The sequence below is a fragment of the Castor canadensis genome, chromosome 8, assembly GCF_047511655.1.
Source record: "Castor canadensis chromosome 8, mCasCan1.hap1v2, whole genome shotgun sequence".
Lineage (NCBI taxonomy): Eukaryota > Metazoa > Chordata > Mammalia > Rodentia > Castoridae > Castor > Castor canadensis.
The window spans coordinates 30,457,726-30,480,851 of NC_133393.1; the positions used below are offsets into that span (position 1 = coordinate 30,457,726).

At 38.0% G+C, this 23,126-nt stretch overlaps 1 protein-coding gene across 6 annotated transcripts in view; it reads right to left on the reverse strand.

Moving 5' to 3' along the window:
* Carmil1 (capping protein regulator and myosin 1 linker 1) overlaps window positions 1–23,126 on the reverse strand; it is a 325,017-nt gene that overhangs the window by 157,065 nt on the left and 144,826 nt on the right. For all 6 annotated transcript variants that reach the window (XM_074082734.1, XM_074082733.1, XM_074082735.1 and 3 more), the window contains exons 6-11: window positions 20,889–20,986; window positions 20,474–20,544; window positions 20,138–20,211; window positions 7,825–7,900; window positions 2,086–2,174; window positions 758–852 (exon numbers count right to left, since the gene is read on the reverse strand). In XM_074082734.1, the coding sequence (XP_073938835.1) occupies window positions 758–852; window positions 2,086–2,174; window positions 7,825–7,900; window positions 20,138–20,211; window positions 20,474–20,544; window positions 20,889–20,986 (503 nt within the window). The remainder of the gene's footprint in view (window positions 1–757; window positions 853–2,085; window positions 2,175–7,824; window positions 7,901–20,137; window positions 20,212–20,473; window positions 20,545–20,888; window positions 20,987–23,126) is intronic.

The window sequence follows — 23,126 nt, forward strand, 5'->3', positions numbered from 1 at the left end:
ATGGCAGACCTGAGCACAGCCTCTAGGAGCTGGGGAGTGGTCTCCACCATCAGTTAGCAAGAAAAGAGGGACCTCAGTCCAAGTGTCCCAAGGAAGTTAATTCTGTCAACAACCAGTGAATTTAAAGAGGACTCCCAGTCACATGAGAACACTGGCCCCATGAACAATGTGATTTTTTAACCTTGAGAGAAAGCCTGAGCACAGAACCCAGCCAACCTGAACCCAAACACTGTGGGATAATAAACGTGTCATTTTAAACTGTCATGTATGTTGTAATATGATTACGACATGTTGTAATTAGATTATTAATAAAATAGTTTAAAAATAATATCCTCTTGTGACAGTGTATGGTTAATGGACTTCATGTACCTATGTAGAGCAGAACTGGGAAATCTCTTGCAATTGCTTTGAGTAGGGTGGGGAGGGGGCGGAGGGGGAGAAACGATGGGGGCAATGTAAATAATGTGCAACATAGGTCTGATCAGATTTGTCACTATGAATCCACCCCCCCATATAATGAATATATCCTAATAAAAATTTCTAATAAGAAAAATGCTCTTTTCTTTTTGTATAATTTGAAAAAAGATTAATCAGAATTTTACCTTGTTAATTTTCATAAAAGGATAGAAAGAGCTAGATGCCAAAAACCCATCAACAACATTTACATTTTAGCTTAATACCACTTTTCAGCCGTGGCTAAATTAAAACTCTAATCCTGCCCGAGTCTGACATGGGTGGTACTGTGAGCAGGCAGTACCTCTGTCCTCCAGTGGGTTGCCAGCAAGGTCAATCGTGTGGAGTCCTGAGCTGGGATTATGCGCTAGGGCACTGGCCAGTTTTTGTGCAAAATCTCTGCAAGTGAACAGAACGATAAGAGTAAACATACAAAATGTAAAAACTATTTGAATAAAATATTTAAAGATCAAAATAAGAGTGAAATCTTAAAAAAGACAGACCACCTTTAACGTATTGTCCTAGATATCATGTATTTGTAAACACCCATAACATCTCATTAGAGAGTTTGTAAACCCGCAGACAATATAATTCATTATTAGTTTCCAAAACCTCAATCAAAACTGAATGAAAAATATATAATTGCCCCTCTAAAGACACATTGCTGTGTTCTGTTAATAGTATCACTTGAGCCCTCCAAAAAAAAAGAATTAATCTCTAATTGAACTTACTTTTCATGAAAATTCTGGTAGGCAATTGACTGTATCTTAGCTCTCCTTTCTTATAACATTCATGAATGTAAAACTGATTACTGTAATTATTGAGTTAAAGGCTACAATTGCTCCCACTATATTTTACAAAACAAAAACCCAATCTCTATTTTAGTTATATTAAATCTAAAGAACACACTAAGTACTATGATTACAAAATGTCTGAACTTATTACTTAACAGCAATAAAGTCTTGGTTTATTAGATTTTAATGCATGCTCTTAACAGTAAAGCTTCAGTAGTGACTACTAAACCACTAGATGAAGACTATGTAAGTGTTAACTTAAAAAGGGAGAGAGAGGACTAAAACTGAAGAAAGCAATAATGTCATATGAAATGTTATTAGTATGGCTACCAATAATAATGATAATAAAAGCTACACATAGCATCCACAATGTGAAAGATACTTTTCTAAGCACTCCACACACATTAATGCATTTACCCACACAACTTTAATTCTATAAAGTAAGCACTATTATCATCTCAATTTTAAAGGCAAAGACACTGAGACACACAAAGCCTACACAACTTGCCCGAGGCCTCCATGCTCTTAACCACATTCCATTCCACTCTTGAAAATGTCATCAAATTCTGGGACTTTGTTCATTTGTCTTTTTGTTTTGTTTGTGGTACTGGGGATTAAAGCCAGGGCCTTGAGCACGAGCCACATCCCCAGCCCTAGGCCTTCCTTTGTAATAAACATAGGGATCACAGGGTCTTTGTTTTGTTTTTCCACAAGGGAAAACACAATACTCTTATATGAGTACTTCAACTTTAAAAAAATAATAATAACTACAAATTAAGAAGAACAAATGGCACAAAGATTTAAAGTAACATGTTCATATATTCAGGAAAATACTCACGTTCTAAGTCCAGCATTTTCCAAGACCAGTTCTTCCAGTCGATTGGACCTACTCACCACCCTCAAGATCTGTTCACAGACATCAGTGGACTGTAATAGAAAACATTCTTTGACCGTAAGTCTAAAGAAAAACAACCTGACTTCATTGTCATAAACCTATGCAATGCAATGCAATGCAATGCAATGCTTCAGCTAAATGAAACACTCATCCATAGAGCCACACTTTAAAAGAATATCTACTACTATGAACAATCACAATGAAGACCCTGGGAATACAATGCCATAAAGGACAAAGTCTTTCCTTTCCAGAGTGTACCATCTCACAAGAAGAATGCTATGGTCTGATTTTGTGTCAACCACTCCCCATTCATTCATTGAAACCTAACCAACAACGTGATCATATTAGCAGGTGGAACCATTATAATGGTTCAGCCCTCATGAACTGGATTACTGCCATGATAAAAGAGGCTCTAGAGACCCACCTTGCCCCTTCCACACTGTAAAGACAGTTAGAAGGCACCATCTACAAACCATCATCAGGCCCCATCAAGACACTGAATCTGCCACGCCTATTTATGAACTTCCACCCTCCAGAATTGTGAGAAATAGTTTACCCAGTCTGCGGTATTTCGCTATAAGCAGCCAAGTGGACAAAGACAAAGAAAATACACAACTATTACTAAATAATTTGAAAAGGCCAATTTGGTAGTGCAATGAGCACACATAGGTCCATCTTACTCAACTTTGGGAAAACCGTAAGTACATCCCAAGAAAGTGATATCCAAAATGGAGAACTGAAGACTGTGTGGTAGTGCTGGTGACAATGATGTGGGCCAGGCACTGAGCTAAGTCTTTTATGTGTATTTCATTATAAAACCCATAATTAAAGATTGTTGTTCTCTTTTTATAGATAGAAAAATTAAGGTATAAAGATGTTATGTACTTTAATAGGGAGGATGAAGATGCACTTGATAAACAGTAGCAGAATCATGATGTTCCTATTAGTATTCTCTAGAACAGGCTGAAGAGAGAATACTCTAATAAGAGGAAAGGGTTAAATAAATAAATGTCTGTTGTGCTAACAGATGTTTAAAAAAACATTAAGTGGTTATATAATTATTATACCCATGAAAATATTTTATAAGTTAGGATATAACATTAAATGAAAATGCATAATAAGAATGAAACAAGATTACAATTAAAATGAGTAAGGTATGTAACAAAATCTTGAGGGAACTATGAAAACTGAAGAACTGTGGAAGAACTGTACTTAATTTTTTTCTTTTAAATCTTAATCTACTAATGTATTAATATTTTTATACTTATTTATATGTCTTATTCCAAAACTAATATAAATAAACCTTACTTTGTTTAAATATTGAAGAGTGAAAGTCTCATCATAAGCTAGGGTCTAGTTAAATCCTTTATGATACAAATAAAAGAGAAATCATATTCTGTGTACCATGGCATATAACAAAGCACTTTTTTGAAAGAACGAGAAAGTGAGGGAGGAAGAAAGAAAAGAGAGAGAAGAAAGAAGGGAAGGAAAGAAGGAGGGAGCGAGGGAAGGAGGGAAGGAAGGCAGGCATTGCATCAGGTGTCTGTGAGTGTGAAGAGAAAATGAACCAGGCTAAGTAGAGGGAAAAGGAATGAGCATGATGTCAACTTACCGAGAATTGAGAGCAAAATTTCTGATGGTGACATTTATTTATTTAAAGTTGACAAAATTGTATGCATGATGTTTTGTATATGTGTATATTATGGAATAACTAAATCAAGTTAGTTAATGTATGTATGACCTCACATAAAAAAAACAAGCACTTTTTTTCTTAACATACCACATAAATTATATTACAGTTTTCTGACTTATCAGATCACAAACACCCAGCTGGATTAACCACAACTGCAACAGAGCTTGAAATGAAACGTACCCCAGGTTCTCTAGACTAAGTATCTTATAAGAAAAAAACCTAACCTGGAAACACCGTAAGTCCCATAGCATCTATGGGTCTCATAATTCTTGTATGCTAGCTAATTCCACTCAGTCTATAATGCCGCTTTTGCACTATTCCTGGGCTTCTAATTCATCCCAAAGGACTGATGAGCAAAGAGAAAAATTAATTCCAACTGACCTGATGCCTGCAATTTATGCTGACAGTGGTGATTTTCAAAATGGTGACCCCTGATCAGTATAAATCTTTGTCTCACAATGTGTATCCAAGGGAATTGATCTTATTCTGTGTTGTCATGATAGAGAATGGTTACTTTGGTAATGTTTTTATAGGGATTATCCAAATTTTCAGAAGCAATCCATGTGATCATTACCTTTCCTGGGCTACCTTGCACAGCATCCACAAAAGTAATTTACCAATACAGGGCTTTGAGGAATTAATGTACACGTTGAGTATAAACACTGTCATAAAAATTTATTAAAGAAACTGCATGTAAGTATGTCCAACTTTTCTTTAAGGTGCCAGTAAGGAAAAGTTGTAACAAGTCATTCTTGACTCTATCTATCCTGGTAACTTTTATTAAGTATCAACTACGTGACAAGCATTCTTTTCTATGCTGAAGAATATACAGAGATAAGATTTTTAAAGAGATACATACACAAGCCCAGATGGAAAGTAAGATGTGATCATTACTATAGTCCTTTCCAGGTATCTACCGCATGCTCGGCAGTAGAGCATTTTCAGAAAAATTTATTTGAAAATTAAACACGATGGCTAAGAGCTGGCATCTAGTTTCAACCAAAACTGAAATCACTATAAAACAGCAAGTATAAAATAAAATAAATATGGAACTTTGGAACTAAAAGGGAACTATGAGTGGGCGCTAGTGGCTCATACCTATAATTCTAGCAACTTAGGAGGCAGAGATCAGGAGGATAGCAATTTGACATCATTCCAGGCAAATAGTTCTTGAGATCCTATCTCAAAAAACCCAACACAAAACAGGGTTGATGGAGTGGCTCAAGTGGTAAAGTAATTAGCAAGTGTGAGGCCCTGAGTTCAAACCCCAGTACCGCCAAGAAAAAAAAATGAAAGGAAAAGAAAGAACTATGGACATTACATAACCATATGATTTTTTTTTAAAGAGTTCTTAAAAGATGCAATGTTACACACTGATTTGCCTGAGTTATAACACCAAGTAAGTTGAGAAGCTCCCATTTCTGCGGCTATTTTAATGAATCAAGAATGTTGGACAGAAGCACAATCCGCATGGATATTTAGATTTTTTTTAATTCTCTGTTCAGAAAAGGATTGGTGACTGCTAATCTGCTTCATAAAATCAACATTAAATCATATAAATCATATTTGTCTTGTGATACCTTAGCACAGGAGGCTTTTATTGGGGTTGAAACAATCATCTTAACACTTCAAAGGTTTCATATAACTTGAGAGGAAACCATTTATTTTGTCATGCAATTCATGTTTTCTAAAAACATCCCCAACCAAGGTGCTTCTTCATGTTGTTCTTTTTTTCAAATAAACCCAACACTAGACGTGTTCTGAAAATGCTTACTATAGTACCATCAGAGAAGAAAGTACCACATTTTTTTTTTTAACTTTGGGTGACAACCAAAAGAGTTTACTATTTTTTAAAGATCTGGGGCTGGGGGCATAGCAAAAGTGATAGAGTGCCTGCCTAACAAACATGAGGCCCTGAGTTCAAGCCCCAGTGCGGCAAAAAAAAAAAAAAGAAAAAAAATAGTTGCGAAACTTTGTGTCTTAATAGTCACAAAACAACTTTTCATTTTAAAATATTCAAAGTTAAAAATAAGTGCATATGTATTTTTGCATTTACATCTCAGTTAATAGAAAAGCAATGAGGGGAGGCCTCAAATCCCACCACTCTACCTCCTTTCATCCCAAGACACCCCAAAAAAGCACACAATCACTGGCGTGCTGTGTCTTCCCAGGACTGAAATGACTTGGTGCACATTTCCCGTCCTAAACACTAAGGCAGCTGAAAGGAGATGATGTCAGGGAGAAATAACGACAGAATTCCAACTCCAATTGGTTGGACAACTTTCTATACCAATGGGTTGGGACAATTTCCAACAGTAGGATATCTACAACCTCCTCAGAACTCTTCTCAGAACAGCAGAAGCTTAGATAAAATGTTTGAACAAGCCAGGAAAACTGAACTGGTAGAGATCCATTTTCTCTATGATCACACAATCCCTGGGCAAATAATAATCAATTTCTCATTCCTCCAAAGGCTCCCTTCTCTTACCTTTGATCTCTGGTTCCAAATCCTGGAAATGGTGCCATGCCAGCAAGCAGCAAATAAGAGGCTTCCATTCTTAGGTTGCCCATGGTGGCTACCTGCTTTGCTCCCTCAGGGCTCCCCTAGCTCCCAATCCTGCCACCACTGCTGACATTAACTCCCATCCTTCTCACTCTCATACTGTTTGTTTTTCAAGCTCTTTGCTACTCTGATTGTTATGATGATTATAAGAACAGTTAACAGTTATGAAATGCCTGCAGCAGTACATCAGGGACTATGGTACAATTTGTATACGTAAGGCTCAGTTACTCATCACAGTTTGTTTCACTGCTGTGCTCACTCATCAGTTCATTCAATGCATTTATTCTGAATCTATGTATGAAAACAACTTTTATCAAGTAGCTACTTTTATAGACAAGCTACGAAGAGCTACACACTCTGATAAGCACAGGATAGAGATGAGTAAGACATAGGTTCCAACTAACATACAATAATAGGTTCTTAACAAGTTGAGGCCCTGAAAGGTGTGGTAACTTATCTAAGGTAACATAGCCTAGTAATCCGAGTTAAAATATGAATTTCAGGTTTCTGATTCCTAGTCCATGGTCTTTTCCTCTATTCCACTGGCCTTTCAGGGACCTCAAATGAGTTTAATCCACCTTTATAATCATAATGCCTTAAGCCACCTCCATCCCAAGCAAATTCAGAGAACTGAGTAGCCTGTCTACTAGTCAATCTCAGCCCTCCACTTTCTGCAGATTCATCACTCAATACAAATCCAATCTTTACATTTTGGAAATTTTAACATCTCAGATTCTATGGCCTCCGAAAACTGGAGGTTTGGAAGTGAGAATCTCCAATAAAACAATATTGAAATTATTTCTCATCTTAAATGAAGCATCCAAAAGCTAACTGTGGACAGTCATCTGTCCATATGGCTGCTTTGAACTTGCAAAATCCCCAGTAGAGCTCTTATTTCCACTAGTAAAACAGACCAAATAAGTGAAACTAACAGATTTCACTTCAATTTCATCTTGCTTATATATAAATCTGCCAAAACCATTATCAACAGAATTAACATCACCTACTATAACTCAACCAGACCAACCCTACCTGCTAGTATTTCCTGAAATTCTCAGGAAGGGAAATGGTGTAGATGAAATGTAAGACAAGAACATAAAATCTTCTGTTTGCAGCTGTGCAAATATAACTTTAATAGTTTTTGCCAACTGAATGAGTGTGTACTGAAGGCTACACTTAATGTCCCTTTCTGTTCATCTTCTAAAATTGCCCGGAGCAGATAAAAACAGGAAGTAGTTCTCTGAAGCATCTCACATTACAAACTTTACAAAATGTTCTGCAAATCACTTACCAGAAAATATCTCCTCAAGAAATAAAATGTATGCAGCTCAACAGTATGAGAGAAAAACAAAATCATTTTAACAATGATCAGATTTCTAAAATTCAGCAAAGCCAAGCAACATTCACTTCGTCTTCAATGACTTACCAGCTTTAGGTCTTTGGAGGACAGCTTTGTGAACCACTGATTATATTCCAGAGCAGCAATGATAGGTATTAGGTCTCTGGAAACAGAAACAATGAAATACATGAAAGTGCTCTTACAGAATAGCCACATTGGCACTGTGTTTTTAACCCATGACATCAAGCTGTAGGCGATTCCTGCTGTTCACAAATATAATATGCAGTCCAAACTATTTTATCACTAGACAATAATTAAATTCTGTAAGACAGATCTTCAGTAGGTCATAAGCAGAATTCCCCAAAATTGACATGGTACCTCAAGGGACTTTGATTCCTGCTTCCAAAGGAAAAGAGGTTGGTAATAGCATTTGTTTGGAAAAATTCCTAGTTCTGAAAGAAATCATGTGTCTAATTCTATACAAAGTACCCTTATTTCTCTAGACTCCTTCATAAATTCATCTCATATATTCTTTGGGAGGAAGAGTTTATATTGCAAGCAGTTTGGTGCCCATCCCAACAGCAGTCAGTGACATAGGAGAGATTCTCGATGCTTATGACTAGTAGGTAGTTTTTACAGTTTTAGCAGTGATCACATCCATGAGAGAACAGGTGTAATTTTGTCTGATGCTTCAAATAAGCTCTTTTTATTTTTTTAGATTTCCTTGAGACAGGACCTTGCAATATATGTAGCTCAGTTTGGCCTAGACCTTGCTACGTAGCCCAAGTTGGCCTGGAAATCTTAATCCCCTGCCTCAGCCTCCCTTGTCCTGGGATTACAGGTGTACACACTATGCCTAGCCCTCAAAGGAGATCTTAAGTTATGAAGCAGTTATTTCCACAAGAGATCTGCCTCCTCTCCATTTTTCTACCTTGTAGACCCACAAAACATCCCACTCTAATGCTTAAGAAAAAAAAAGCTGACAGATCCTATTTCACAGTAGGAACCATCCTTTACTGCTGTGCTCAGTTATGAAAATTGGTAAGCCCTTCAATGTTTATCATCACATGTCCTCTCTTCCGTAAATCCTCCACAGTCACCCCTAGCACAGTGCATGCATCTCTGGTTAGCATTTAGTTCATTCTATCTTACAATATGGTTTTTTGCTTAAGCATCCATCTCCTACCACTTTAGATTGTAAACGCTTTGAAAACCTAATCTCTATTTTAGTTTTCTGACTTCAATGAGGCTTTATCACTTTTATCCTCAGTGCAGGAGTAGCAGATACTCAAATTTTTACAAGTAGAAAAGAAAGGCACACAGTGGAAAGAGAACTAAGAATCAATTATTATCTGACAGCTTCTGGGGACAGGGCCCTTGTGCTTTATACTCCACTTAGACTGTCTCATTTAAATCTCAAAACAACCCTAAGAATCATTCTCATTTACATTTTACAGATAAAAGGACAGATGTTCTGACACATGAAGTTAGACTAGGCAAAGAGACAGAATGATGGTCTTTAAAAAAATAAAATAAAAAACTAGCCCAGTGCCACCAGCTCACACTTATATTGTAGCTACTTGGGGGGGAGGCTGAGACTGGGAGGATCACAGTTTGAGGACAGCATAGACAAAAAGTTCATAAAACCCCCATCTCAACCAATAGCTAGATGTGACTGGTGAGTGTCTGTATCCCAGCTACATAGGAGGCTGAGAAAGGGGAGAATCACACTTCCAGGCTAACCTGGGCAAAAAGTTCATGAGATGCTGTAGCAACAGGGAAGAAAAAAATGGGTGTGGTAGTGGGCACCTGTCATCCTAGCTACTGTAGGAAGCATAAACAAGAGGATCATGGTCTAGGCAGGCCCAGATAAAAAGCAAAACCCTTTTGCCAAAATAATCAGAGGAAAAAAGGCCTAGAGATATGGCTCAAGCAGTAGAGTACCTGCTTAGGAAAGGCATAGCACTGAGTTCAAACCCCAGCAACACTGAGAGAGGAAAAAAAGTTTTTTGTTGTATATTAATTATGCAAAATAATGGGTTTAACTGTGAAATCTTCATACAATCATTTAATGTACATCAATCATATCCATTCCCCCCATTACTCTCTCTCTGCTCCTCACCCCCCTCCCTGCTCCCCTTTTCCTTCCCTGGTAGCGTGCCCCCTTTTACTTTCATGTCATCTTCCCGTCACCTAGGTTTCACATGCTACTCGTCTTCTTGATAAGTCAAAAAATTCAGCATGTTAGGCAGAATTCTATCTATTTTCCTGGAAGTGACATGATTTCATTTTTCTTTATGGGTGGTTGTGTGTGTGTGTGTGTGTGTGTGTGTGTGTGTGTGTGTGTGTATTTCCCACATTTCTTTTCCATACATCTGCTGACAGTCATCTAAGCTGATTCCATGACTTGACAACTGTGAACAGTGCTGTGATAAACATGGGTGTGCAGATATCTCCACTGGATGCTGACTTTGATTCCTCCGGGTACACAGCTACGTAACAATGATCTTAACCCAGATCATGAAGTGCCGTGTGCTTGTGGTTCATCAGACACACTTTACAAGATGAGATGAGCACCCACATGCAATATAGGAAAACAACACAAAGAAATGAGAAGGCTCAGTCATGTGCTTCACAGGACAGGTTTTTTACTTCCATCTCTCTTCAATAACTTTGCTTAAATTTAAGACTTAAAAAAAGTTTAGATTAAACAAATACAACTCTTTCGATGGCTGACTTATGGTCTTCTATTGTCCCAGTGCTTTGTGCTCAAAATGAGTACTGGCATATGTTCTATGACATAATGACAGGTTGCAACTTCCTGGGGCAGGGGTGAATTCTAGCTTATAACAGAGAGCCCCCAAAGCCCTCATTGTTCAAGAGTCCTCTTGTATACCTGAACATTCAGAATGATGGCAAAGTGTTCTCAGCTTATCACTTTTTGTGGATTTAAATCAAGGAGTGACCACATATTGGAACCTTTTTATTATATACTTTACTGGCAATTGATTTAATTTGAAGCACAACTATTTTTGTCACAGACAGAATAATGAACTGAAGGCACAGCATTAACAGAATCAAGTTTTACATGACTGCAGGAGGTAAGACAGCATCACCTCCACCTACAACATGTTAAACCCTTAAAAGAAATATCTTAGAAAAAACAAATGTCAAATCTAATACTTCAGTGACACCAGAAATAACTATGGCTTGAAATACATAGTCCGGGGGGTTAGCTCAGTGACAGACTACTTGTCTAGAAAGTTCAATCCCAGCATCACAGATTTAAAAAAAATTAAAATGAAAACATATGGCATTCTAAGTGTGCATTTGTGTGATATGGTCAAATCAGTACAATTAATAGAAACTATATATAAAATGGTGAACATAAATGTTCACAAATAGATATTGTCTGCTGTTTTGGTGGTTGTTAATTGGAATTTTTTTATTTAGTTTTGTTTGGGTTTGTTTCAGTCAAATCTCTCTAAGGTACCCAGGCTGGTCTTGAACTTTAGATCCTGCTGTCTTAACCTCCAAGGGCTGGGATTACAGCTGTGCACCACCATGACTGGCAACAGTCTTGTTTTAAAGAAGAGAAGGAAATGCTGTAACGATGGCTTGCCTGAGTGTTAGCACTGAAGGTGACAGTAAATGCTTTCCAGGCTAAAGGTGTGGCTCAAGTGGTAGAGTACCTGTCTAGCAATATCAAGGCTCCCATACCACCAAAGAAATTTGAAAAAATAAAAATAAGAGGTATGTTTTAACTGGGAGCAGCAGCTCAAACCTATAATCCTAGTTCCTTAGCAGGCTGAGATCCTGAGGAACAAAGTTTAAGGCCAACCCAAGGAAAAAAAAAAGAGTTTTTGAGACCCTATTTCAACCAATAGCTAGGTGCAGTGCCATGTGACTGTCTTCTCACCTATATGGGAGGCTGAGATTGAAAGGATCATAGTTCCAGGCCAGCCCCAACAAAAATGCCAGACCCCATCTAAAATAGAAAAGGCTGGATGTGGTGGCAATCACCAGTCATCCCAACAACGTGGGTAAGCATAAAACAGGAGGATCACAGTACAGGCTGGCCCAGGCAAAAAAGCAGTTCTCTATCTCAAAAATAGGCCACAGTGAAAATGGCTCGAGGTATAGCTCAAGCAGTAAAGCACCTGAGTTCAAATTCCAGTACTGCCAAAAAAAAAAAAAATCCAATAAAATTCTTGTATAGCATTTTGAATTTTTCTATAATATTTAATATTCAGAATCTCATAGTGATAAAATTAAATGTTCTATGGATGGTATAAATAAAATTTTGCTCTAGAAAAAATCATCCACAAAGATGCTGAAGACTTATCCGTGCTGTCATGGCATGCCTATCGATAGTTTCTAAGGATATTAATACCTAGGCCCTCCTAGGTATTAAATTAATTAAAACAGTTAGGAGGAGACAGTCACACATCTTACCTCATTCAGTAAACATTTATTTAGTGCTTACTAAGCATTAGGCAGGGTTATTAGGCTCTGAGGGTTAAAAGATGGGTGTGCTGAGTAGTTCTGGTTCCTCTACCACACTGCAGTGGCAAAGAAAGAGCACTAGGAGCAAAGCAGAATAGGAAGACTGTTAAAAGTGCCCTAGGAACACAGACACCAAGTCATTCCTCCTGGACCAGACTGAGAAGAGCTCTCAGGGCTTCAAAGACAGGAGAGCTAGCCAGGCAGGAAGAAGGGGGCAAAGTACTTAAGGCAGTTAGGACAGCTTTATGCAAGCATGAGAACCTGAATGTGCCCAGAAATTCCATCCATTTACGTAGCCAAAAAGTACAGCTATTGTGCTTGAATTGCAACAAACAGCACAGTAAATGGTCCCTGTCCTGTGACACTGACTGCTAGGCACGGCCTAGCAGGAGATTCGGGAGAGAAAAGCAAGAATAATAGAATGAAAGAAATCCTATTAAGTAGTGGAATACAATACAGATTGGGTGCATATCAAATCAAAGTAGTGTTAATAAAAACAAGCAGGTCAAAGAACTCTTCTGACAGGAAGTCAACTGAGCCCTCAGAGGTAAAGGAAGGAGACAACACATATATTCTAGGCAGAAAAAAATTGGTAAAAGTGGAGCAAGGTACAACTTAACCTAAGAGTTTTAGATCTGACATGAAAGGCCTGGTCCAAGAATGAAAAGAAATGGGTAAGCTGGACTTTAACAAAATCAAAAACTTTTACTCTGCAAAAGATTCTGTTAAGAGAAAGACAAGACAACCCACATTCTGGGAGAAAATATTTCTAAATAAAAACAGAGAACAGGAAGGCAAAACAGGTCCTGTCTGAGGAACAGATATCAGTGGGAGAGGGGAAGATATAAGGAAAGGGTATTGGAGGGAGAATATGGTAGAAATATAATGTACATATGTACATAAATGGAAAAATGAGACCTGTTGAAACTATTCCAGGAATGGGAGAACGAAGGATAAAGGAGAATGATGGAGGGGGTAAATTCAGCAATGATACATTGTTAAGAACTTTTATAAATGTCACAATGTACCCCCAGTACAATAATAAAACTAAATTTTAAAAAATTTGTAAATAATATTTTCTAATAAAGGAAGTATAAAAAACTCTCAAAACTGCAGCTATATAAAGAACTCTCAAGAAACAACCATATCAATTTTTTAAATGGGCAAAAGATCTAAAATAGATCACCAAGTAAAACACATGTATACCAAATAAGCACATGAAAAGATGCCCCAAAGTATTAGTCATTAGGGAAGTGCAATCTAAGTCCAAAAATATCACTACACACCTACTGAAGGATGAAATTTAAAACCTGACAATACCTAATGCTGACAAAGACACATAACAATAGAACTCTTCAATACTGCTGAAGAAAAAATGGCATGCTCAATGCAGAAAATAGGTTGACTGTGTGTCTTCTTAATTTTAACATATCTGTGCCATGTGACCTAGTAATTCCACTCCTAGATATTTACACAAGAGAAATAAAAATTTGTTTACACAAAAACTTAAATATTCTTATTTATAATAGCTATGTTCATGATTGTCAGAAAATGGAAACTGCACGGATGTCCTTTGCTGACACTAAGTGACTTTCAGGTCTAAAAGGCCATGGTTTCTGCCTAGCCACCTCTTGGCAAGCTCACCAAGAGAACACAGCTTGCTTCCTGTGAGGAAGTTCCAGCCATGATAAGGCCAGATCTAGGTTTCCCAACAGACAGACAGCCATCAACCACCAGACATGTAAGTAAAGAAGGCTTCATAGGAACTGGCACTGTAGTGCACACAGCCCAAGGTTGGCCTAGGCAAAAGCACAAGACCCTATCTGAAATACAACTAAAACAAAAAAGGGCTGGAGGTGTGGCCCAAGTGGTAGAGCACTTGTCTAACAAGTGTGAAGCCCTGAGTTCAAGTCCCAGTATGGCCCAGGAGAGGATGACAAAAAGAGAAGGCTATACTGTAACTCATGATTTTTTCAGCTGTGGGCCTCTCAGTTTGGAGGGTTTATCACACAACAATACATACCCAGAACACTGGCTATCTAGAAATAAGGCTTGCCCACTACACTAAGGAAGAATGAGTATAGGAAAGGTAGCCATAAAGAGCTTCCAACAGAGAAATTTTTTAGAAAACGAATTTCTGCAAATGTTAGTAGGATGTGCCAAAGGAAGGTAACAGTCTACACAATGCAAGCAGGACAAACCAGAGTGATGAGAGAAGCCTGAGACAAAAGGTGGCTGCAGGGGCTACAAAAAGAGGCATGCAAACTAGAGAATTATTCCCAAGCTGCCATATATATATAGTTAACCCATCCCATCAAAATATACACACTTTTATGGAAAAACTATAAAGAAACACAAGGACTATGGGGACAATTATACTTGGGTGAAGGGGGTAGGGAACTGTGATTGAAAATCACATGTACAGAGTTCTAAGTAAAGGCACTAGCTAGTCTATTTCTTGAAAGAAGTGCTGGCATAATGGTTGAATTCACAATTATTTGCATCCTGGTACACATGTGCACACTTTTCTCTAAGGAGACAAGTACGGGATGACCTTAGCAGCATTGTTCATACTAGACAATAAGCTGACCAACATGTCTAAACAGCAGCAGAATGGGCAGATTGTGCAACGTTCATACATTAGAATAGAAAATAGAAACAAAAGTGAATAAACTATAGCTACACACAGATCATGTAAAACCATCAATGTCAACCTCTCAAATTGACTAGAATATGCAGAGAATGAGGAGTTTTAACTCTAGGCAGATCAAGTACCTACGAAGTACTTCAACAATCACTTCTGTAAAAGTTAAGATCTGAACTGAGGGACAAGGGACTCTCTGAACCTCAAGCCAGCATCATAAGTAGGTAGAACAAACATGGAGATTAAGGATAAGGAAACAGCATTACAGAGCCAATAAGAATCAAAACTGATGAGCTCCCGCTCAGACCGTACATAACTAATTTTGTTTTCCTGGATAGCTTTCTTAGGACACAGTAATAAGTGAGCATCTAAGCAAATCTTGGATAAATATTTATTTGGTGATTCAGATGGGTCTCCCTACTGCTGTGTTGAACCAAAAGAACTAGCCGGATTTTCCTGATGGATTTCTGTCCATCAGGACTGAGCCTTTCTTGTGCTTCCCTAGGTGAGGCTGTGACTATATTATATAAGTAGGAAGTTGTGAAAGGTTTTACCATCAGTTCATGCATTTAGTGTGCATATCACTGTGTTTTGTTTTGATCTCCTAAGAGACTTTTGTTTTATGTATTTTGTTTGTTTGACTGAGACAGACTCTCACTATGTAACCCAGGCTGGCCTTGAACTCATGATCGTCCTGCCCCAGTAGCATCACTTTCCTGGAATATTCCTTTGATAGCCTTTCTGAGGCTAATTTAGACTTTTTCTCATTATATATATTTTTGAAAATGGGAGTTGGGAAGCTTTAAAAAGTTAAAAATGTCATGAATTAGCTACTACTTCCTGGTATCCTAATTTATATGAAGACTAGTCCTGTATATTATTAACTTACCAAGTGGAAACTCACATACTCTGTGAAGGATCTGACTACCTGAAAAAGTTCATAGGTAATATAGTTTAAAAAAGTAGTCTTTAAATTTTTTGATCATTCACTTCTAACAGCAAAGAGCTGTGAACTCTTCCCCACAGGTGCTTATCTATAAATCATACACATGTGCTCCTGCACAAATATACTAGGCTCAGTATAAAACACATACAAATAGAATGGATAGGAAAAAATAAATAGTAAACAAGTTGTATATTAACTCCATAATTCCCAACATCTTACCCCACAGAATTCACCTACCCAGGCTGAAGAACAGATTGGTATACTATAGACACATTTCAGACATTTAGAAATGGAAACAGAAGTCGGTGTTGTTCACACCAGATTCCACAACCCAAATACCATCTCTTCTTGTTTAAATGAGAGTAAGAATAAAGAAATGGAGCCTAGTCTAGGAAGAAATTTATACCAGTGCCTTAGGACAACCTTGACAAACATAATGCACCCTCAGAACGATTTCCTGGTAGTAACATGCTCAAGAATGTCACCTTGATGAGTAAGAAATATGACAACACAAAAGCATGCATTTGCTGGCAGGGCTCTCAAGAGCCAACTTTAAGCTCAATGATGCATGTCGTTGAGTCTTTAGAGGATTGATGAGATTAGTTCCTCTTAAAATCCTTTCCGGAACAAGAGAAATGGATGCATTGAAAGCCATACATTCTCTTTTCCTTGGCTCGACTACCTCTACCCTCATCATTCCCTGCCACTCCAAATTACAGTGTAATTACATTTTAACATGTCAGCTCACAGACCCTGGAGACATCCCAGGAGAAATGAATAACAAAGCCTTTTCAGTCTATGCCTCACACTGGCACAGGGATACATAAACCAGAACAAACTATAAGCATATATTTTGAAAAAGCTTTGGAATCTATAAGTTATAACTGGTGGGGGGGCACCTTTTCCAAGTAGTTCCTAAATGCTATTTTTTTTCCAGCAATTAAAAGGACTGAGCATGACCACGGTCATCTTCACACCTGGATGCTTATTCAACAACAACAGCGTGCTTGGCCCTCTATTCCATGCTGAGGGAGAGAGGGCAGGTGGGCTCTAACGGCTCACAAACTCTAGTTCAACACATAGCCTATTTAATGTCCACTCACATACCTCCAATTTGTCTAAACTTTCCATTCTCCTTCTATGACTCATTCCCAAATGAGAAAAATGCCTTTGTGTAAAATCCTTTAACTTTAGAAGATAACCTACTTCACACTCAAATTATGCCACAATAAATCCTCCAGACAACTGTACGATTTAAGTACAGACTTTTGTCTTCAAGGATAAGCATGCTTGAACTTCTATTACCCACAAATGTTCGCCCAACATGATTTCTATAACTTGATTAGCAAAGTATTAATGCAGACAATTTAACAGAACTGAGAATACCCTCTTTATATAGAAGGTAACTCTAAATTTTATAGTAAGGATCATGGGAAAAATTAAATCCTTAAGGAACAGAGGATAAACACTGAAGATTAAGGTGAGTAAGATGAAACTCTAAGAAAAAGTTGCATTACTTTGGCATTAGCAAGAGAGATAACATCTAGAGCAGTGATCAAGCCTGTGGAAGGGAGGGTGGGTGAAAGGGAGGGAGGGAGGGTGGGTGGGAAGGAGGGAAGGAGGGAGGAAGGAAGGAATGAAAAAAGGAAGGAAGGAGAGAAGAGGAGGAAGGGAAAGGAGGAAGGAAAAGAAGGAGGGAGAGAATTTGAGAACATCCAAATATTTTAAATATTTAATTATTATATACTAAATATAATAATAGCAATACTTACATTAAAAAAAAAAAAAGCAAAGATAGTTGTATACTGGTGGTTCACATCTCTGACACAAAAGCTGGCTACAGTACCATGTGCGGTCATCACAGCTATGCAGGAGGTTGAGATCAGGATAATCACAGTGCCGGGGCAGCCCAGGCAAAAAAGTTTGTAAGACCCATCTCAATGGAAAAAAGCTGGGAGTGGTGGTTCACACCTGTCATCCCAGAGGTGGTAGAGGCATAAAACAAAAGGATAGTGGTCCAGACCAGCCTGGACAAAAAACAGAATCCATCTCCAAGGTAACCAGAGCAAAAGGGGCTGAAGGCATGGCTCAAGTGGTAGAGTACCTGCTAGCAATCATAAAGGCATGAGTTCAAGCCCCAATACCACCCACCAAAAAAGGATAGGAATTTTAAACTGAGTCAATAGAAATAAGTTTTAATCTGCTTTGAACCTCATTTTGTATTTCCTTTTGGATAGACAAATTTCCATATCTGTGCATTTCCCAATCATGAATCCAACCAACTGAGGATCAAAAATATTTGAGAAAAAAATTGTTCTGAACATATACAGACATTTTTCTTGTCATTATTCCTTTAAAAATACAGTATAACAACTACTTATAATAATATTTATGTTGTACTGGATATCATAAGCAATCTGGAAATGACTTAATGTACATGGGAAGATGTAAGTAGGTTAAATGCTAATAGCACACAATTTTATATAAAGGGTTTGAGCTACAGATTTTGGTATCCACAGTGATTAGTAAAATTAAATCCCCCAAGATACCAAGAAACTACTGCATATATCCCACATGAGAGACTCCCGTCTAAAGCCAGGGTCAGCAAATTAGAGCTCCAACTTATGTAAATATGGTGTTATTGGCACAAAGCCACACCCATTAATTTACATACTCTCTAGGGCTGTTTTCAAGTTATTATGGTGGAGTTACACACAGATGCTCCTTAACTTAAAATGGGTACTTCCCAAAAACCCCATTGTGAGCTGAAAACAATCTAATACACCTCATCTACTCACATCACTGCTTAGCAATACAGCACACTGCAGAGTATTGGTAGTTTCCCCTCAGGATCGCATGGCTGACTTGGAGCTGAGACTCAGTGCTGCTATCCGAGTATGGACTGGGTGCGTTGCTCAGTGGTAGAACACACACTTAGCATGTGCAAGGCTCTGGGTTCAATTCCCAGCACCACAAAGTTGTTCTTACAGGCAGGCACTGTATTCTTCACTACCACAAGCATTTTTCTTGTTTTACTCGTGAACACAAAGCAAAATATTTTCCCTTTTTCTTTCTCAGTTCACTTTTTTATGAGCTACACAGGAAATATCTTGCCTAAATTTGCAAGTAAGAAGTTCCCTTCCATATAGGAAGGAAAATAGTTCTAAGCAGGAGAAAACTGCCTGCACTCTGAAAAGAAAGCAAATGAAGCTTGAGAATCAGAGGTTTCAGGCTTGTCAGCCACAACTACAACACAACTAAGCCTGCCTCACCATCCGCTATGAACTCAGACTGGGCAGAGGAGGTATACCCTTCCAGCACATGTTTTCTTCACCCAATTCACCTGGTTAGAACACTTCCAGGACCCCACTGCCATTCTGCACTTCCTGCAGGGTAGATGGAAAAATAATTTCAAATGGTATTTTTCAGGCATCACCAATTTTCTATGACGTTCCAGTTGTCAGAATGGCATAAAAGGTAGACCTAGAATCCCAGATTTCTTTTAGTTCCAAAGAACAAGAAAAAAATTTATTGAGCTCAAGTTCATCATGGTGGGGCTACTGGTGCCCACCTACAATAAGTATAACGAAGGGTGACGAGATTGAGGGAGAACAGGGTAAATGATCAGAACAGACATTATGGAGAGGCCAACACTCAACTTTATTACAGAGTGAAATAAAATTTTCAGGTCTGCTCTAGTTGAGAGAAGAGAGAACCAAATGAAGATTTTTCTCTGTGGCCTAGATCACATATTCAAGTCAAAATTGTAAAACCTAAAAAACTCTCTAAAATAACATGTAGCAGGTTTCATGGTTTTATTAAAAGTATCACAAGGCAAACATTAACAACTGATTTTCATCAATGTATGCATCTGTACTTGAGCAATCCCCAATTCATACAGAAATTGCAAACTACAAGTTATTTGTTAGGATTTCAGCTAAAATTTCATCCAAGAAATAATGTTATAAATAATGATTAGGTAAAATAGCACTGCATTTTATATACAGAGTAATTTAAATAGATTTTGCAGACTAACACAGGCATGTAAGAATTATACTGTTTCCATGATAAAACAATACTTTTTTAAATGTGAATTCTAATTTGGGGTACATACATGCACCTTCAAAAGCCATCCATGGTGATGAAGACATGTGAAATAGTTACTTGAAAGGCAAAATTCAGAAATTCTTAGATTCTCCTGATTCCCCTTATAAAAAGATTCTCTGCAGGTCATGTACAATCCTAAGTGCTAACAAAATTCTGAGAACAAATTTAGGAGTAGGAGAAAGAAGGAATTGTCTTACCTGTGGTCAAGATGACTAAAGTCCTGTAAATTCAATTCCCTGGTATCTTGTGTCAGGTAAATTGTATCCACATCCTATTTGAAATATAATTCAGTTATATAACTAATCCATGTACGTGACTGGGGAAGTAAGACAAATGCAAAGAAGCAGACAATGTCATAGGCAGATATTTTTATGTAATCTAAGCAAGGACAATTTTAAATAAAAACATTAGTGGCGAACGAGGGAAAGAGAAAGAGAGAGAGAGAGAGAGAGAGAGAGAGAGAGAGAAGCTAAATAATGAGAATATTCTCCAGGTATGTATGTGTGCATGCATATGTACACAGATACACTTACCCATTGTACTTCTTCCCTATATGAAAATCCAAGCCAGTCACAAACGCAGGCATACATCTGAGAAAATCCACCTGAAGCATTAAACAGAAATGTTGCAGTGCTGACAAGTTTTCAGCAAAATGGTTTTAAATTAAAAATTTAAAGCTTAAATATGGCCGACGTTGACAATGCTGGTCATCCTTTCCATTTGGGAAAACAGCAAAGATTCTTTCCCCTGTTCTACAGTAAGTACAAAGTAAGATGTAATACAGCTTAAATATAGGAATTTTGTCCACCAATCTAAAGGCGGTGCACTTCTAATTACACCTTAAAACTAATTGTACCTTTACAGTAGCATACCAGGAATAAACTTAACTTCCTGGCAGGAGAACATCCATCCAGCAGCTTACATTTTGGTTTTAAAATGCATGCTTACCACAGGGACCCTGCTCGGCCACGGTCTGGCTGTCCCACAGAGCCTGGAGACTGGCCAGGCGCTCAGATGGCTCCATGGAGACTTTTTTCATGATTCTCCTGAAAGATTATCAACAACAGATTTCAAAAATCAAGTGTTTGAAATAGTACACAGAATTTTAATACTTTAAAAAAAAAACCCAAAGATGGGTTTTACCTCAATTTTGGCAAATATAGTTCCATTGTTTGAGCCCCAGGGAGATGGAAACCTCTAGGAACTTAATACAAAACACCTATATTAAACTTCCTTTTGTAAACTAAAGGTTTTAAAAGTGTAACTAAAAACAATAAAAATGCAAAAAAATGTAACTAGTCTTCACATTGTTTGGTTGTTTTAAAATCCAAGATTTTGTTAGTTACAAATAGTGTGTGCTGCGTAATGAATTATTATATTGTTTATGTAAATATATATTATGAATTTTCAAAGAATTTGAGTACAAATCTCCTCTTAAGTCTTCCATGATATCCTGTACAAATGTCCATCAAGAAAGTGATCGTTTCATATTCAAGTGGCTATTCCTTTTATTATCTCTTCTTCTGGGGCTGAGGCCATATCCAGCTCCTCCCAACTTCCACCTTCCTCCTCAAAACCTAGGGAAGTTCCTGCCCACACATGCAGAGCCCAGACAGAGCAGTGATGAAAAACACAGTCTACGGCCCCAAAGTGTCATAAATCACAAAACTGACAAAAGAAAAGTACTTATCCTACAGGGTTGTTGTGCAACAGAAAGAAGTTAATGGGTGTAAGGTTGTTGTTGTTATTATGATTGTGATTATTATTACAGCTATTCCTGGTACACAGTGAAATCTCAACAAGTGTTAGAACTTGTTAGCTGGTGCTACTGTTATCACATATTAATCATTCAATGAATTGGGTGTCAATTCATTAATTCACTCAAAAAATTTATTAAAGTTTTACAGTGTACCAACACCCATTTTCAGGTACTAAGCCTACAACCATGGAAAAGAAAAAAAAAATACTGTTTATTAAAAAGCTAGAAATCAATTGAGAAACAGACAAATAATATGCAATATAGAAAGAGCTATACTACCATGGGGGGAAACATGGGGGTGTCAGCGTGAGCAAAGACTTGACAATTTATTGTTTGGTAATGGGAAGTTACTTCCAAGCAGGAAGTTTAGAAATGTTCTACAGTACATAATACAGGCTGAGTAACCCCTATTCAGAAAGCTTGAAACCAGAATTTTTAAACATGGCTCAAAAATTTCAGATTTTAGAGCATTTCAGATGTTGAATTTTCAAGTTGGGGATGCTCAATGTAGATATCTAATCTAAGACCTGAAGGAGGACAAAAAAGATAATCAGGTGACCCACAGGGGGAGAAGGTGTGAGCAAGGGTCAGAAAAGTGTTTCAGATAAAGGAAGAGCAAGTCCATGCAAATGAGGAAGGCTGTGCTCACAAGAAACTCTGTATAGTTCGAACAAGTAAAGGGAGATGGGTACCAGAAGACTGGGGGTGCTAAGCAAAACCGTGGTCACAGTGAGCTTTACAGGTCAAATTAAGGGCTTGGGATTTTATTGTTAGGGCAATGTTGAGCCATGAAAGACTAAACAGAGGAGGAAGAGGTGAGTAGACAGGCACTGTACCTGCATAGAGGAGGTGAAGACAAAACAGGGAAATAGAGAAGAAACTTCAGAAATGGGACTGGGAGGAGTCCAGCTGAGATGGAAGGTCATGAGTTATTGTGGAAGCACCAAGCTGAGCAGCGGTGGGGTTTTCTCCTGCAGCCCAAATGTGTGTGGAGAAAGGTGCAGTCTCTTGGCTGTGGTTGCAGGTTTCCCAGGCAGGCATGCCAGAGAAACAGTGCAGACAGAGGAGTGGAAGACATTGACAAAGCCTCACTGAAGAAATGGATAGTATGCCACTGGTGGTTAGGAAAGAAAAACAATGGGGACAAGGGAGAGAGCCAAGGTATTCACAGCCTGCAGGCCTTGAAAAAGTCTAAGTCCAGATACTCCTAAGGAGAGAAAGTGAAGGAAGGCCATGATAAGAGGAGGGTGACTGAGTTAAGAATGCACAATGGGAAAAGCTATTCCAGGATTGGATGTGGTTGCAAAGGCAAAGAGATAATGGGGATGAAGGTAAAGAAATTATGAGCTGTAAAGAAGGGTGTTGGGTCAGCCACCCAGTACTATGACCAGACTTGAGTGTGAGGTGATGAAATAAACACACTACAG